Raw genomic sequence first — 18,106 nt, forward strand, 5'->3', positions numbered from 1 at the left:
TGGCATGTAAGATTGATTTTAAATTATTTCCTGTATATTCACAAACCCAGCAAGTAGTTTCCCTTTAAAGTGCACCAGCTGTGACACTGGGTAGGTTCTGTAATTTCAAATGAGGCGCTAAGAGACTACTCCTTTCAACAACCTTTTTTTTTTAATGAGGGTGGGTACCTGTTGCAATGACTCAATTAAAACTCTTCTGACACGCAAGATGTGTGTTGCCAGACCTGTTTCACAGGTTTCTCAGGAGGGAGGATAACATGTGACAACAGACAGAAGCCAAGAGTGCTGGAGAAGATCAGAAGCCTGCATGAGTGAGCTTAGCTTTCCAAAATATTTTCTTAAAGCGCTATTCAAAAGACCACTGACCTCTCCGACAGACAGCACCATGGTGGAGCAAGAGATGCTGCTGTCGTGTGCTTATCCTCAGGAAAAGTGTAAGTGACCAAATATGATTTTGTGTAAGAAATGAAAACAGGACACTGGAGAACGGAAATGAAAGAAATGATCTAGCTAGTATAATTGAAAAGACAGAGGGAGTAGAGGGGAAATGCTAAAATAAGGAAATAAGGAAGCTATTAACTTTATATTGTAGGCATGCAATTGAAATATGATTACCGTACTTACAAGAAAAAGAGAGGATGCTTGTATGAAGAACTCTGATATAAAAGCATCTTGAAGAAACTTGCTTTAATCTTTGACTTTCCACTTGTATTTGCAAAGCGTTGTGGCATGGGGCTGCTTGTGTGGTGGAGAATGTGAACAATGAGCTTTGATTTAGTAACTTGAGAGGCAGACTGGAGTGCTCTGAAAGCATTTTCTAGAAAGACATAGTACAATTAAAAACGACATCTTTGTTTTTGACAATGCAAAGCTTCTTTTTCCTAAGGCATCAGCAAGCTTTCTAACACTTTATCCAAATGCCAGCTGAGAGACTTACAGTACAGTGCAAATATTCCCAAATCCATCCCTCCTTCCTCCAAGGAAGCTGTCACAGAACTTTGCTAACCAGAAATTTTATTTTTATTACTAGAAAATGTAACACAGGCAAGAAAGAAAAACAACAACAAAAATCTGTACATGTTGGGTTTTAAAAAGACTAGGAATGTTCTAAAAGACTTCTGAAAAACACCAAGTCAGGTTTCCAGCATGCCAAAGACAAGCATGACAGAAAGGTAGAAATGTAGCTGACTACAATGAAGTCAGGTAACTAAGTCTGGACTGGACTTGTCTGAACAAAATACTAAGCAAAGGTAGAAACGGAACTAGTATGTCCTGAAGCCACTTCAATTCACTGCCAGAACAAAGTTCAGTGCAAAAAAAACCTTCTCCCTTTGAACTCAAGAAACTTTGCCTTTTGAATGGCCCGGCTTGTTTTAGCAACTTCACGAGGATGTTACTTAAACCTTACTCCAGATGGAAGGATCGTCTTTGTTCTGGATGTGAAAATGTCACTTTGTACGGGGCTTTATGTCGGTTATCAAGAGCGGAATAGGGCAGGGATGTCAGCAAAGATGCGGTTTACCTGTCTTCTATTTTGTCTTGCTTTCTACTCCCTACAAAGTCCCATATGCAAAAGATGACAGACAGTTAAAAATCTTCCTTAGGTACAGTGTCCTGCCGAGCTGACTTAGGAGCCAGCCTGCTTGTAACCAACTGACTAATAGGGTTTAAATGAAACCTGGAGTTATAATATCTCTGCTATAAAAAAACAGTGATGCTTTCCTTTCTGCTGCCTAGTGTCCTATTAAAGGTTTGTGGAAAGCAGGATTACAGTAATTTATTTTTAGCTTTGCTGTAACCTAAACAATAGAAGTGAACGCTTTTCTCTTTCATGGACTGATTTTTTTATTTTTTTCTTTTCCGTTGTTCACTTTAATCTTAAAAAGAAAACAAGAGTCATACTGTGTTCAAATCATCCAATTGACTTTTCTGGAAGACATAAAAGGTGACTGGAGCTCTCGAATTGCTCAGTTTTGTATGTGAAATGTAACTTTATACTGCGTGTCATCATCTTTTGCATGTGTGTAAGAGAGAAAGGGAGATTTCTCAATATCGGTCTGCACCTCAATTTCGCAGAAATGTGCCAGCTGCAACACGCGCTGCACTGTGGAGGCTGAAAAATTTGCATGGAAAAATAAAATCAAACCCAAATGAAATAAATCCATAGGAGGAAGGAAGCCATGTAATACCTCAGGATGGACAAGCTGGGTCCTCTAATTGCACCTTCTGGTGGCATGAATCAGCACTGACCCCCCCCGAAGCCCATGGAGTTACCCCATGGATTATGTGGAGGACCAGCCTTGCTGCATTCACTGTATTAAGTGCATGTATCTGACATGTTAAAAAGACAAACTGAGCACTGAATGGGCCCATTCTACCTGTAAGGGGTCAAATTGTGCCTCAGCAGGTGATGCATTTCAGCTCAAAACTAAGTGCTTTCTTGGACTGGTCCAAAAGGTCAGCACACTACAGATTTTAGCTTATAAATAAAAACCTAAGTCTTTTAATAAATCCTTTCTGGTAAGCCAAGCAGGCATGGTACACCTTTGAGAGTCTGCAGCTACTTGTTGGGAGCTGTTGGCTTTGTATCTGTTGCTATGTGAAGTCAACAAGAAACACAAAACTTCGTACCTGAACATAGGTCTAGGTGTCCATGATGATATATTTCCATGAGTCTTCCGCTTACTGTCATTTGTCTTCCTAAATGTCTTTCAAGGAAAAACTAAGACATTTATGAGGGGTTTTTTTGTCCTCCAAGACACACCAGGATGGTTGCAACACTGAAAAATTAGCCCATAGTTAGTCATGGGATGTGTTTTTCATAGGTCCGTGTAGGTCCAATGCTGTAGTGCCCGGGGATTCACCCCGCAGGTAAATCCTGCTCTTTCCTTGTGAATATTAGCTGGGGTTTTCTGTGGTCTGTCACCCAGCGTTTCACGTGCTATCCAGGCAGGTGGGGGAGACTACTGATTAATAACCTCTGGTGTCAGGTATCTCATCCAGGTTTGTCTCGTGACAGAGATGACAAAACCAGGAAGATAAAACGTCCCGAAACAGCAGCACAGAGGTTAAGGTCCCACCATCTCTTGCTACTGTCGTTTGTTTTTTCCTGTCTCAAAAACTATTAGTAGTCAAAACAACGTTGGCAGAGGTATACATATCGCATATAGGCACAGACACCCAGCTAGGCTCAGCCCATCACTTTCCTCATCAACCTTCTCGAGGCCATTCTGCTAGCTCCTCTTGTCAGAGATCGTTTTCAAAGGAAAATAGATTAAATTAGTCATTGGAATGGATTTTACTGCTCTTAGAAAGCCAAATGTGTGTAATAAATGCAGTTTCTTCTGGAACAGTGGTAAACAGGCTTCTCAAGTATATGACACAATCCTGCATATTCCTAAATAGCTACTGGCAAATGCAAAATTTAAAGCAAAATCACAGAAGCTAACTTTTTGCACTTCTCCTTCTGTGTTATTGTGTATTTTAATAATGGTTTCATAATTTTTCAGGTATTTTGAATGTCTTCTGTTAGTTTGCTCCTTTTGGTAATATCTGTATATTGCCAGAGGCCAGATACTTTTTCATAACTCTAGGAGGGCATATGATATGACAAAAGCGCATTAATTTAAGCCTTTACAAAAAAAAAGGAGGGAAAACAAAGTAACTTCGTACTGAACAAAATTGGTCTGAACAATCAACGATCACCCTCAACGCTCATTCCCTATTAATGACCTCACCGATTTTGTTGAATTGCCTACCAAATTTGCCAGTAAAGACTTCAGATCTTTTTCTTTTTTCTTTTTCTTTTTTCTTTTTTCTTTTTCTTTTTTCTTGGATTGTGGATTGAAATATTAAATCATGTCAGACTAAGAACTGGTCCCAGGTGGACCACAAGAAAAACAGCCAGTTATCTCCTCATGGACAGCTACCTTTTAAAGATCTACCAGGGAATCAATTTTTAGTCTATCTAATGCACACCCTGTAAATTCCATTTAATGCACATTTTAAATCAAAATGTCATATGGTGTTAAATTGAGTGTCTTGAGAAATCAAAATATACTGTCCCAACACAGTTACTGCTCCTGACCAGACCTGTCATATTGTCAAAAGAAAAGATTTATTTAAGGAAATCTGTCTTCCAGAGAACTGTGTTGCCTGACTGTCAGCTTTTTCAGCTCTGATTTTTTGATAACTTGCCAAATTAACACATCAGTGTCTGTCAGCCCAATCTATAGCTGCAGTTGGCTAAAAGGAAATGAAATCTATATCGGAAGACCAGATATGTCTTCAAAGGAAGAAAAAATAAACTGAAACCAAACGAAAAGTAATACGCATGTTCTTCATATGTTCCTCACCTCAATGCCACATCGGAAGATATTTCCATGTGAAGTCCTCTCTCTTGACTTATCTCTGGAAGAAGGGCTTATGCAATGCAAGGGTGGAGCCCAGGTAGAAATATAAGGACAACTGTACCTGTCAAAGGTTACTGAGAAGTACATTTGTTTAAATTATGTTCAATCTGAATAGATGGCCCACTAAAATGCTTCTCTGAAAAATGCATAAAGTGTGTATAATCAGTGCTGGCTACTCGTTTTGCACGCAGATGATCTGAGTTGTCCCAGAAACGTGCCGGGCTCCACTGGAAAAGGAGCCGGAGCGAACACCCGAGCTCCGCGGGCACCTCCGGGGGCCTGGCAGCCGCGTAAAGGCTGCTCGCAAACCCGGAGGATGCAGGGACTTTGCCCACGCAGCGTCCTTGTGTTTAATGTTTTGCTGTTTCTGCTGCTGTGGTAACCTGGGTGGGAATGCTACCAGCAGCTGGAGGCGTTCAGCTCCCCGCGCAGGAAGATGGGCTCTGAGGGACAGCGAGAGGCTGGCCTAGGCTAGCTTTGCAAGGAAGGGAAACGATATTGAGGCAGAAAACAGCAGAAATGAGTTTAAAATGGACTTGGAATATAATTTGCAATACCGTTCAGCATACAATTTGCGTCTCAAAGGCACGGACGTCTACGGTCCGCTGAGCTCCTGGGTCTGGAAAGGTTTCTGACTCTTTGGAGTGTTTTTCTTCATCAGACCTGTGAGGTTTCTGTTGTGCTGGATTTCCAAGGGATAGAGGCTCTACTCCATTGGCCATATGGAGCTGTTGGCAGCGAGGGGTCTGCTTACTTGCATTTATCCTCACCATCCTATAACGTGATCCTTGCCTAGATCCTTGCCTCTAAAAAAAAAACCAACCCAATTCTGCTATCATATTTTTTGCCCAGTTATGCTGACAATTGCATCACCACCGAGTCAAAGTTGTAATGGGCTAACTGAGAGCAAAACTTTGCATGGTGTTTCCTTCCCGAGGGATGGTCTAGCTTGGAGCGCTGCAGTCAGCAGGGGACTCTGTCCCTTGCTGTTCATATGAAAAGGAGCTAGGTGTCAAATCCATGCAAGATTTTCTGATGTGCGACTTGACCGAACTGAGACATTTAAGACTAAAATCCCAACAAAGCTGGTGGTGATTAAGTTCAAGCACTTATTTGCTCTTAAATTTACGAAGAGCTTGGAGCTGTACTTCTGTGCATGTCCTGAGTTGTCCCTATCTCGGTGGGGTTGAGTAAGCAACTGAAGGCTTGCTTTGTACATATCCCTAACTAAGCCTACTGGAGGGACAGTTGGTCCCACAAGCGTCCTCAGAGCACGATCAGCTTTCAGGGACCCATTTCGCACCTTATCACATGCAGTGGCTGTTGCTGTTCGCTGCTGAACTGCAAAACTCCTCTCCACTGCCCGAGCACTACGTAGTAGCCCGATTATTTACTTAGAGGACTTGACAATTTTAATTCCCTATTTGAATAGGGAATATTCAAATATTTTTGGACCCAAATATATTTGGGTTCAAATCTATTCGGTCTATTCTATTGAGAGAAAGCCTGGCCAGTGGGAGAGAGGCTGCTCTGGCAACAGGCAGCCCCGCTCCAGCCGTGCCACCGGGCTGGTGGTGGATACAGTACTCGCCCCAAGCAGAGCTGGGCAGGCGGGGGTTTTAGTTCCCCTGCTGGGACCTCTTTTTCTTGTAGTTCACATACAACCACCACTGGTTAAAAACAGAAAATCAAGCATAGACGAGGGCCAGAAATCTGGTTGCCCTCATGCCAGGTGAGTGTCCTGAGCATGAGGAAACACGACGCGGTTGCTTAATACGCGCTTTCTCTTTATGGACTAATGAATCTTGAATTGTTTTCTGCACAGTTGCAGCTGGAGGACGAGGAGCGTATCCCTCCAGCCCACTCACACTGACCTACTTTAGAGCTGCTAATTGCATAATCTCTGGGGAGTGGGGGGGGGGGGGGGTCGAAGCCCCCCTCCCACGCACACTGTGCAGCCAAAGCAGGGAACCAAACTTAGGACATCCACTTCCCAGGTTACAGCTTTAGCACCAGAGTGTTACATGAATGTGTGGCACCCGCGCCAAAGGAGGAACATTAAAAACAGAAAGCCTGCTCAATTCTCTGAAGGAAAAAAAAGGGGGTGAAAAAAGGGGTGAAAAAAAAAAGGGGGGGGGAAGAGATTAAAAAGGAAAAAAAATGCCCCAAAAGCTGTATTTTGGAAGGGATCTGGTCTGCAGTCTGCAGATCCCGACCAACTGCAAGTATCTCCTTGCAGGTCTGCCAGGTGGGTTTACAGGTTCCTCTCCCCACCTAGCCAGCTTTATTGGCTAGGTGTAAGCAGGTGCATGCTAAGCTGCTTGGGGTTGTTATTGCAGGCACCTAACATTCTTTGTGCACTTTATAGATCTCTTGCTCAGGATTCAGACTCTGCTCAAAGGCCTGAGATCTTAAACACGGGGTATTACAACAACTTACGCTGAGTCACCTAAGCCCTTTATTGAATCTGGCCCCAGTGCATTTTTCGGGCTTATTTGCAGAGCAGCAGGTATTATTACCAGCAGTAACTGGGTTAATAACAGGGCCTCCAAGAGAGAAAGCAATTTGTAACACCTGTGATGCTTTGACTGAAACATGTTCATTATCCCCTGTTCCCAGTTATGTAATAAGCAGAACAATTAAAAAAAAAAAAAAAAAAGACTTCTCTTTGCAGAAATCTCTACGGTGCCTGCTGCCTGTATATGGCCACTGTGTCCTGTTTGCTCAGTACTTGCACAGTTACAGTTGCCTGGAACATCCTCAGCAGAATGCCCCTTGAGTTTTAGTAACTAGGCATGGATTAAAAAAATAAATACAGCAAACGCCAAAAAAAAAACCAAACCTCAGACATTTATCTTTACTGTGGACAGACAGTTGTTGCAGACTCAAAGCCTGACAGATGTGGTTTGCTGGCAAGTGGGTGAGAAAAAAGCAATATTTTAATTCATGTTGGGGGAAGGGGTGAGGCTTTTCTTCTTCAGTTTGAGAGAAAAAGGTCTGAAAACTTTCCAAGTTGTTCTTAGCAGCTCCACACACAACATATGGTCCTTCCTGAGCTTCTGACCATTCCCAATGTGGGACTCTGCCAAATGAAAGTTAAACAAAAGTTACCCTTACAAAAATATTTAGGAAGCCCTGCTTTAGAAGTGAGTGCACATGTTGGCTGTGACTCAGAGCACACCCACACACTGGGTAGACAGATTAGCATCTAAACCACTAGGCAAGTTCCAATTCTTGCTCAGAAGGTCAAAAAAGCCTGGGAAATGGCCATTGCTCCCTTTCTCCTCAGCACAATTATTTTTTTCCAGATTACAAAGTCATTTTGGATGGCACAGCAGCAGTGAAGTCAACTGATTTATTGTCATAAACAATTGTGTTCCAAGTTGGGAACCAGTTTTGTCATTTCTGGACAAAAGAATAAAGAAAGAATAAAAAAAAGTATTAAAAATAACCCCCCAACACACCAAACCCCAAACCTTTTCCTTTGGATTTGTTTGTTGTAACATTTGTTTCTGCTCCCCAGAAACCATTGGGATCTGTAAAACGTTTACTAGGGAGGCACATATTAGATGGAAAAGAGATGAAAGCCAAAAACCTCCTTGATAATATGCTTGTTTTGTCCAGAACTGGAGAAGGTCAAATCTGATGTCGTTTGTGGGGTTTTTTTTAATTTGGTGTCATATTATCAGAACACAACAGCTCAAAAGACCAAGACTGCCATATGCATTTCACTTGGCTTCCACACACTGTAGCTGGGCTGTTTCCAAGCCACCTGTGAATAAAGTCCCTGCAGCTCCTCTGGTGTTGCCATGAAGGTAATGGATGCCCACCCCCTCTGCCCTCCTTCCCACGCTGAGAGGACACAGGGATGGAGTTTGGGGTAGAGCTAATAGCACTGGGAGCCTTTATTAGGCCAGAAATCAAGTTGTCCTGAAGTTGGAGGCACCTTCTATACAGAAGAAGAAAAAAAATTTCCATACTAATGCATATTTTATGGGTTGTTACTAAAAAGGGTTTAATATAGCACTGGAAGTTTGTGGGTTGTCCTGAAACCCTAGGTGCAGTCTTTTCTAGAAACCTCATGCAGCCTAAAACATGAATATCAGTGGCATCAAAACAAAGGAAATAAAGCTTCTGGAGGTGACAAAAGTACGTAAATAAGGGAGAGGCAGAAGTAAGGTCAGAATCAAAAACAATGTCAAGATTTCCAGCCATGGTATCAAATCAAAATCTGATTGCGAAAGCAAGCTGGCTAGTTAGGCAATATGCGACATCAAGTATTCTAAGTTAGCTCCAGGGTTTTTGTCTGTGCTTCATTCAGTATTTGTGCTGTTGTGGTCCAGATAATGAGGAGGCACAGAGTGACAGCAGAGTCTGAGTAGAAGAAAGAGTTTTTCATTTTTGTTTTTAATGATAATGGAGGAAAAGGGTCAGAAAATCACAATGATGTGAATTTCAGTAATATGGAAACAGGCCAGAGCTATATTCACTGCTGCAGACTTGCCACGGAGGAAATACAACAGATCTACAAGATGAGTGGCTATTATTAATATTGCAGCTGTACAGGCAAAGCAGAGCTTACTTAAATCTTTATTAATAGTTAATCCCTTGCAAAACCATAGGTTGAAATACTAACTCACCTTGCTGGCTTGCGGTTTGGATTTCTCTTTCCCCAGTATGGCTTTTCGCTGAGCTGCCCATTGATCTCTGGGCTTCGGAGACAACTGGCCTTACGATACCCCTAGAGAACCCTCTGATGGCTTTTCTACCTTCATTCCTCCCGCTGGTGCTGCGTCAGAGGTAGTCCAAGAATATGGACTACAGCTCCCACTTCATTCACATGTGTAAGACAAACTTCTACAGAAATGTCTAGAACCAGTGCTCAGTAAAACCTGCTTTTCTTCTACATTTGCAGTGCCATTTCAACAAGCTAGCTCTTGTTCCCTATTCCAGAGTAACCACCGTGTATTCAACAGTGAGGGTGCTCTTGCCAAAATGTTTTCCTTATCAGGATCATGCTTTTGCAAGATGAAATGTCAAAGAATCTGTATGATTAATCTTTTGAACTTTTCCTGTTAATAAATACAGAATTCTCTCTGGTTTCAGAAATGTTTTCCATTAACTCTTTTCCTTCAACACTGAGTGGACCTTTTGAAGTTTATCAGAATTATTTGGGAGACTATTTCTATTTGGAGTTTGGGGTTTTTTTATTAAAAACCAAACAAACAAACAAATGACACCAAACCAAAACAACACTTTTCATTAAGAATATTTTTCTTTTTCATTCAATTTTATTTTATTTATTAAATAAATGAGGGCAGGTCCTTTCCTGCCATCATAGTCCTGCAGGAAGGAGCTACCCAACCTTCCTACAAGCAGTAGTTCATGCTCAGAGAAAACAACAATGGGCAATTTTGTTATGCTTCTTTAAAGAGAAATTACCCAGGAAAAATAAAAGGGTGTTTCTGTAGGAGGTGCTGTGCTGTCTGTCCACAGGGCTGGCCCTCAGGAGCAGCGAGGGACCATGACTGCTCCGGAGCTCCAGCGTTCCCCAGGCGTGCAGGGTGGCATCTGCCACGGTCACGGCACAGGACGGACCGGCAGCCCCTGCATCCCTGTTGTTTTGTAACCACCCGAGATGACAAGAGGCTGTCGGCCATTAAGTCGGTGTTAATAGCTAGTAGTCACGGCTTCTATGACTGAAAAGCCTATGGAAACTGTGGTTCTGCTCTGCCAATTCGGATTTTGCCTGTGGCATTTGTTTATATGTTGTGGGAGGGCTCAGGCAAGTTGTCTTTCTTTTTCCCACAGCTCAGTGTCATAGTTTGTTTGCTGGTTTTTCCCCTCACCTTCCTTGTTAGCTTTTTCCTCCCTTGTAATACCAGCTTCCCCTCACTGTCGATCAGAGAGGGCCCTGCTCTTGGCAATTTTATGCAAAAACCATGATATATGTGGTGGAAACTAAACGGATTGCACCCTTCCTTCTCTCCCAGCTCTTCCCGGGAATATATGATACACATGTGTAAAGTGAAATCTTATTTTTCAGCTCTACAAAAAGCAAGAAATAGGTGTAATATCTAAAATTAAAAAAAGCATTTTAGCAATCTGAAGTGTACTCTTATTAACACTGGAGCATGCCATTTTCTTAAGTGTATTTGATGCCATTAAGCTGGAACTGATGACACATTTAATGCCTCAGGTCTGCAGTGGTTTTTTTGAACAATAATTTTTATTGCTACTCTGCTATTATTGCCTGAATTTTTAATGAGGCCAATGAAACTGTATTCATCAGATTAATTTCTCTGAAGTATTTTGTCAATTCTAGGAAATGAACAAAAAGTTATTATATAAAAGAAATACACTGTGTATCTGAGACTTGAAGGAGAGCATATTAGCAGTAATCAAGTTCATGCTTATTATCTTTACAACCCCATAGGTGTGTGCAGTGCTTTGTAGGCAAATATGATGACAAGCTTGTGCTTTTTTTTCACTAAGCAATAATCTATCAGGTGATTCATTCTGTCAGCTTGATTTTATATGCTCAGATAATCTAATATTGAAAACCTGGAAAGATGCATCAGACTAGTTACTGTGATGAGTAAGCAAGCAGCATGCACCACATGCTGTCAGTGAAAAGGAAGGGCTCTTACATATTTTTTAAAGGTGGCCACCATGCATTTTACTAGATTAAATCCTGTTTAACCAAGGCAGGAAAACGGACCTGCAAGGCATTATTTGAATCAAGTACCTCCCTACATCTGCTGAGAACATGTCAGCACTGTAACAAAACTCTTGCAAATTCTTCCCACTGCCCCATAGACATAGTCCTTTCCTAACCTGGGGTGCAGGTGAGTACAAAGTACGAGTGTTGATTCCTAACAGAGTGATAAGGAAGAGAAAGAAAGCTAAAAACTGACAGCAGGGTACATCTATTTGGCAAGTTCCATGAGCCTGAAGGACAGACAGCTATCAAATTGGACTTGATATACTGGCTTCTTCCCTCCAGAAAGATGCTTGCATCGTTTTCCACTGTGACTTCTCTGCACAGAACGTATCTGCTGTGTTTTGTGTCAGATAAAATGAGTTAAACAGAAATCTGATTCATGAAGCTGGAATCTTGAGAGGATAAGCTTCCTGGCAAAAGGGACTCCTCTCCTCTCTGGTGTCATTAGCACTGATGATTCTGCTGGGAAGGAATACTTAATAAATAACATACTATGGGCTATAGAGATGTATAGGTGTAGTGGATATTGCCCTGGCCCCTGGGCACAGTGGCAGTGCAGCTTGCACATTTAAGTGAAGCGGGGCAGTTCCTAGCCTGGCAGTTCACGTGACTGTGCATACACAGAAAAATTGACTTTATAAGGATACAGCAAATTCCTTCCTCGCTTTTTGTGCCACTGGAAGATGTGTCTGGCATGTCCGAGAGGGGTGTAGTGATTTTCCTGAGTCTGAGCCACAAGACATCTGCTGGAGAACTAAAGGGAGGAGAATTTCTGCGAGTAATTGGTGGTGGCGGATGATAACAGCTTCTCCAGGGCTGTGGGCTCTCTGCCGTGGGAGGGGACCGGGCTAGCCAGGCAGCTGGGTCCCAGCCCAGCTCAGCAATACCAGCTTCAAAACAGCCTGTGCTGGCTTCCTTCCTCATATCTCCAGGGTTTCACCCCCGTGCCACCGCATGCCTGCTGCCAGCCGTGTGCCCTACCCACCCCACGGTGGAGGAGCTCATGGCTGGAGAGCCTTTGTACCACACTCCATACGCAGGCTGACCAGCTCGCGGCTTGGGCTTCACCTTCTGAGTCTCTGCAAGGACAGGGTGAGGGTGCTGGTTCTGTGCTGGATTTAGAAAAGCTCTGATAACATCTGGTACCTCCATAAACAGTCCCTGTGAATTTCTTTGTCATCTTCAACAAAACACTTGTAGGCCATGTGTCATGGGTGGAAATATGACTTAATAAAGAATCACAGGTCTTTTGTGTTATCCACTGTCAGACAGTCAGCGTAAAATGCATCGAGTTACGTAGGGTTTTTTTTAAACTATAAGCTTAACAAAAACCCAGTTCTTTAAAAAAAAAAAAAAGAGAGGGAGCTGGCTGTGCAGTGGTTACAAATCAGAAATGGATTAGCAGCTTTTAAGAGAAAATCCACCGTGTCTGCAAAGTATGTGGAAAAAAAAAAAAGAAAGAACAGATAAAGCAAACAGAAAGGACAGGTGAAAGATGCTACTTTCATTTTCTGGTAGTGTGCCAATTTGCAATTGCTAGATATTAGCAAGGTGAAAGGTGTGAATTACAATGACAAAAGAGTCATTAAGCCAAATTCCAACAAATATCTTCAAACTTCGCCGTGTTTCTGATGTAATATAATCTCATTTTAGATCTATGTTTATGTTTAAAGGAATGAATTAACCCACTTGGTAATTGCAGACTAGTTTATCCTGCTTTTGCTTACTATGGGGGAATAGCGTCACGGGGCAGTTGGTACAGAGCACTCGGTACACCCTAGTTGTCTACGTTGCCTTGCACAGGCAATCACACTGTCACTTTACACACTTTACTGTGTGTCACACACACTTTACTGCCCCTAAAATGTACCACGCTGATTAGTAAACCCAGACAGTAAACCTGCGTAAGAACCACTTACAGTGGAGATTTTTATTTTGAAGAGAAAATGGTGGAGTGGGACAAAAGGCTACTCAAAAAACCCCTTGTTTCCTCTATCAAGGATTTTAAGAACTGGAGTTTCCATTTTTTTTTCTTCTAAAATGGCTTTTGGCTTAACACCGTGTTTCCCTCAGGCTTGGGGTTCAACCGGTGCTTTTCTTAATCCCTCCTTTCAACCCTTCTCAAATGTGATCTTTACTCTTCCTCTGCCTTGGGCTGTGTGACCACCTAGTGCAACCGTTCCGGGTGGGATCCCGGTATTGCCATTCCCTGTCTGTCAGGTTCACAGAAAAGCCCAGCTGCATTTGGAGGTTTAAGGCCACTTCTTTGGAAGACAATATTTGTGATTTACTAATAAACTGTGAACGGTTTCTTCAAAGCACTACTGATTCTTCTACTCACATTCACAATATGCCATAGCAAAGGATGAAACAGGTCCACTTCCCCATCTCTGAGTATTTCCTTGAAAACACGCATACGTTCCTTTCGACCTGGATCCCCATCACTGGCTGGGAGCAACCTGCTGGGTGATGGGGAGGCTTTTTGTTCTCTTCCAGGGCCTGCCCTTCTGTACTTGAAACCTCTCCATAATACTCACAGATCATTCAGTTTCCTCAGATTTCTAGACATAGCAACAGTTTGGGATCATCCTTTTTTTTTTTTAAAATTTTTTCACTGTGGTAAATTGAGGGAAGACAACATCCTTTTAGGCAACCTGGTCTAGGGGAGGGTGTCCCTGCCCATGGCAGGGGGGTTGGAACTAGATGATCTTCAAGGTCCCTCCCAACCCAAATCATTCTATGATTCTATGATTCTATGACTACTCTCAGCTGTAGGCAATGTCTCAGTATTTGGTTTCCCTATTGTTTCTTCAGAGCCTTATCCTTGTCTCTATTTTGCTGTTTTCTTGTTGTTTCTTTAAAGCTTTTGGTTTAACCCTATGCATTCAGCCAGGAGACCATCGTGCTGACAGCCTGAACTTCCCAACACTGGTGACAAGCTGTTCTCTAAGTGGCGGGACCATAATGCAAAACTCTCGTGCAGATTCTCCCACGTTTAATAAGATGTGGTTTTGGTTTTCTACTATTAATGGTGTATTGATAGTGTTTCTTTTCCAACTTTATTCACCAGACTGCTTTCCTGAGATTCTAAGAACTGCAGAAGTTTTTCTGACAGTTTTGATCAAAACTAGATTCAAAACCTTTTGGGGGTGTGGGAAGAGAGGAGGAGGACAGGCGAGCAGAGAAGAACACTGTGAGCATGGCAATATAATCTTTATTTCCTTAGGACACCAGACCAAAGTGTATGACAGATAACTTTCTCCTCCTCCACAATATTCCAAAATAAAATTTTAGTGAATCTGAATAAAATGTCAAAATTTGAATTTGTTGAAGGGAAACATTTCAATGAATCCAAAAGAAAAGTGATTTGGAACTGACTTTTGGAGAACTTGAGAACACTGTAGCCTTTTAAGTAAACTAAAAATTAAAAAAATAACCTTCTCCAGAACCCTGCAGCCCTGTATGGGAAAAAAAAACCCTTACTACTTTTTTCTTTTTTCCTCTTCTAATCCCTAGTAAGTACATAAAGGAATCGGATTAATGCATCAAGTATGTCAGCTCAGAAGATAAGCATTTTCAATTGTTGTAACAAAGCAGTAATTGCTCCTACAAGTTCCAAACATCTGAACAAAGGCAGGTCTAGCAGATGTTTTTTTTCTTTTCACATCATCTCAAACCTCTTGACTAATTTCTTACCCACTGGCCAAGATTCAAAGAAAGAACTTAGATGAAAAGCAGGGAAATACAAAATCTTTAGCTTATGTAAGTACAGGGATCAAGTCTTTTTTTTCTGATTACAATGACAAAGACCGTAGCCGTTCCTGTTCATCTGTGTTTCCAATGCAAAATCATTCTGGGTGTTGCTCTTTCTAACCAACAATGCGATTCTGCTGTTAGGAATGGAAAGCTCCACAGCTTTCCCAAGTAGGGTATGCTACTGGGGTTTGGGTTTTTTCCCTTGTTATTTTCTTTCCACTTTTGGACTTCAGTTGAAGCTGATTAAAATGAGAATTTCCATGTTTATGGGGAATCCAACGATTCTTAAAAAGGACAAATATTTTACTCTAGACAAAAAAACTTTCAAAATGCTTTTCACAGTGGCAGAAAAAAAATGGTTTTGAAAGAATGAAAATGTTTTGTTTATGAATGAAATTGAGCTTGAAAGTCCACTTTCCATGATTTCCATGTGACTTTTAAGATCCAGTGAAAGGGACCAGTTGTGAGATAAAAGTCTGGAAACCGCTGGCTGAGTCATCTGGGATTTGAGGCTTTCAGACTCCGTACTGAGAGTCTAAAGCTAAGTTTCAGCAAAGCTAAAACTCTCAGGTTATCATCAGACTTGTGTTTCTGTGGCTGGAGCCTAAGGGGTTTTTTATTCCATGTGGCAAGGCCATGCAGGAATACGACTGAAAAACCCACAAGTATTACAAGTGCTACAAGCTGTGGAAGCACCACAGACCATCAGGTGTCTTCTCACAGTATCTTGTTTCGTCGGCAGCTTTGGGTGATTTATTTTTTTAACAGTTACACTTTGGAGAAACATTTTAGTTCTCAGAAATGGAATTTTCCAGTAAAAACATTTTGTTGGAAAATCCTCAATCACCCTGACTTTCGCTGCGTCTCTCAGACATGTTCATTCTTTCAAAGTTGGAACACAGGATTTTTAGGAATAAATAGAGTGTAAATGTAGTGGACTTGGAGGAGGTAGAGGGTTTATTAGACATCTGGAGGTTGCAGTATAATGGGTGCTGTCCTACAGGGTGCTATGACTACATCATGTGTATTATACAGGTTTAACCACATTTTTGTGAGCTATTATTAATGCTGACTTGCAGCATACGCCTTTGGAAGCAGTACAGTCAATGCATACCTGCTTACGGTGGGAAACTAAAAAGCCTCAAATTTCCTCTTGGCTGGTTCCTTCCTCCTACGCCCAACTTGGTCCATACCATTTGAAAACAGAAGTTGATATCAAGTCATTTTCTATTGTTGGAAAAACACTCATAAGGAAACCCACATCCCCTGTTGTAAAGACATTGGAAGGTTGTGGAACAGGTAAATTTGGAGACTGCTTCTTTTTAGACTGTTTGCATATGTGTCGTCTCTCTTTTTTGCCCCCATCTAATATTATTTTAGCAGCGCTAGCAGGAATGGGCACTTTAGCCACTTTCTAATCAAATTAACCAGGCCTCCTCCCACTCCGGTGGAAGTCTGGTTGGATTTTCCAGCTTGGATTTATACCCTATGGACACGAGTTCGGAGGCGCTTTATCCACTCTCACGGCTTTAGTTGTCTTGTTGCTGAAGTTGAAATGCTGCGGTAGTTATCAGTGCTACTTTTGCACGGCTGCACAAAGATGGATTAGCAACTGTATGAAAAAAACTGAGCTATTTAAGTCAGCTGAGGTGATCAGACTTATTAAATGCAAAAATCTGACTTAAAATCAGAAGAGGATAGCAGAGACTGGCAGGTTAACAAGGAAAATGTCTGGTGGATTCAGACCAGGCTTGTTTTAGTATCAGGAGGAGCCACGTGGAGTTGGAAATATCGACAGAACAGGCAGGTACTGAGCTGCAGTCCTCCTTGGCACTAAAACCCCAGTGGAGCAGGCGCTCTGCCGGCTTTTATTAGTACAGCTTCAGCTATTTCAGTGCTGCTTTGACACTTCACAATAATTAAGGTATCTTTGTCTAAGGTATGTTTTATCTCACAGTCTTAAATTTGCAGGTAGGAAAAGTTATTTTTAAGGAAGTGCTTATAGCCCAAAGTCCGATTTCTGCTTTACTGGTATAACCAAGAAGAAAAAAATCAGACTTTCTATTTTAGATGCTTGTTTTCTGACAACTACTTTGTATCTATTTTTGTACTATAGTTATGCTAATTTTCAGCTTCATTAATTAATTGGTGCCACGAGTGTTGCATCTGTAAAAGATGAATTTTTTAATGATCCCTTTGGAAATGGCTACTCTTAAATGACCAGGTATTTAAAGCCACCTTCCCGTCTGAGATGGATTCACTTTGGGAACAATCCCTGCGTAATTAAAAATTATTTTTGGATTTTTTATTTATTCATAATTTTTTAATATGTCTGAAACTCATTAGGATGCGAGACTTCATTTATTAGAATATCCTTGAGCAGGAGAAATAGCAGTAAGATTCACTTCATTAAAGACAAATGTAATCCTTACAGTAATCGACCTACTGTTCACAGCAAAGAACTTCATTAGCCAAAGTTAATTTGAAGCAGAAACCTGCAAAAGTTAAAAAAAAACCACCAAAAACTCAAAGTGAAGGTTACTAACTTTTGTCCTCCCTTCCCTGGTGGCTTTGACATTCTGAGGTTGTCCTTCCACGTATCACACACAACAAAGCCATGTAAATTAGCATGGGCTTCAATAAAGCTGTCATGGATTATGGTAGCTGTACATCTAATCCCAGCTGTGGTTTCACCTTTGGGAAGATTGGTGAGATTGCAGTCATCACTGAACCAGCGTAGGATTCATTGGGTAAATAAATACATCTCTTTTTAAAAGAAAAAGTAGCCGGTCTCTTAAGGCTACCCCACTGTTTCACATCAGTTCATCCTGAGGATCAAGTCATATAGACAAGGTAAAAGGTGAGGTGTGTTCTGCACCCTCCCTGCCCTGCTTTCCCAGAGAAATGCTGGAGGCTTCAGTGCTGCAACTCCCTGGTGTGCACTTCATGCATCCTGTCCTACTTGCTCCCTCCAGCGCCGGGGCCCGAGCTGGGGCTGAGAAGGAGGAGGCAACTACAGGCTTCCTTGCTACCTAGCCATGCCAGGTTCATACCTTTAGGAACATCCTTTCATTTCCAGAAGGATAGGATCTTGTACGGGGCTAAATCCCAGTTTCCTGCTTGCATTTTCCAGTTGTTTTAGGGATGAAGAAGCCACAGGGTTACACTGTCTCTATGCAGCACCTAAACCATCATTTTCCTCTGAACCAACTCC

The 18,106-nt window shown here is 41.8% G+C and overlaps 1 protein-coding gene across 1 annotated transcript in view; it reads left to right on the forward strand.

Moving 5' to 3' along the window:
* The first annotated feature begins 289 nt into the window (after positions 1 to 289).
* Positions 290 to 18,106, forward strand: part of PTPN3 (protein tyrosine phosphatase non-receptor type 3) — a 178,691-nt gene continuing 160,874 nt past the window's right edge. Inside the window, exon 1 of the mRNA XM_054817305.1 lies at positions 290 to 434. Coding sequence (XP_054673280.1) covers positions 308 to 434 — 127 coding nt within the window. The 5' untranslated portion in view covers positions 290 to 307. The remainder of the gene's footprint in view (positions 435 to 18,106) is intronic.

The sequence above is a fragment of the Grus americana genome, chromosome 2, assembly GCF_028858705.1.
Source record: "Grus americana isolate bGruAme1 chromosome 2, bGruAme1.mat, whole genome shotgun sequence".
NCBI lineage: Eukaryota > Metazoa > Chordata > Aves > Gruiformes > Gruidae > Grus > Grus americana.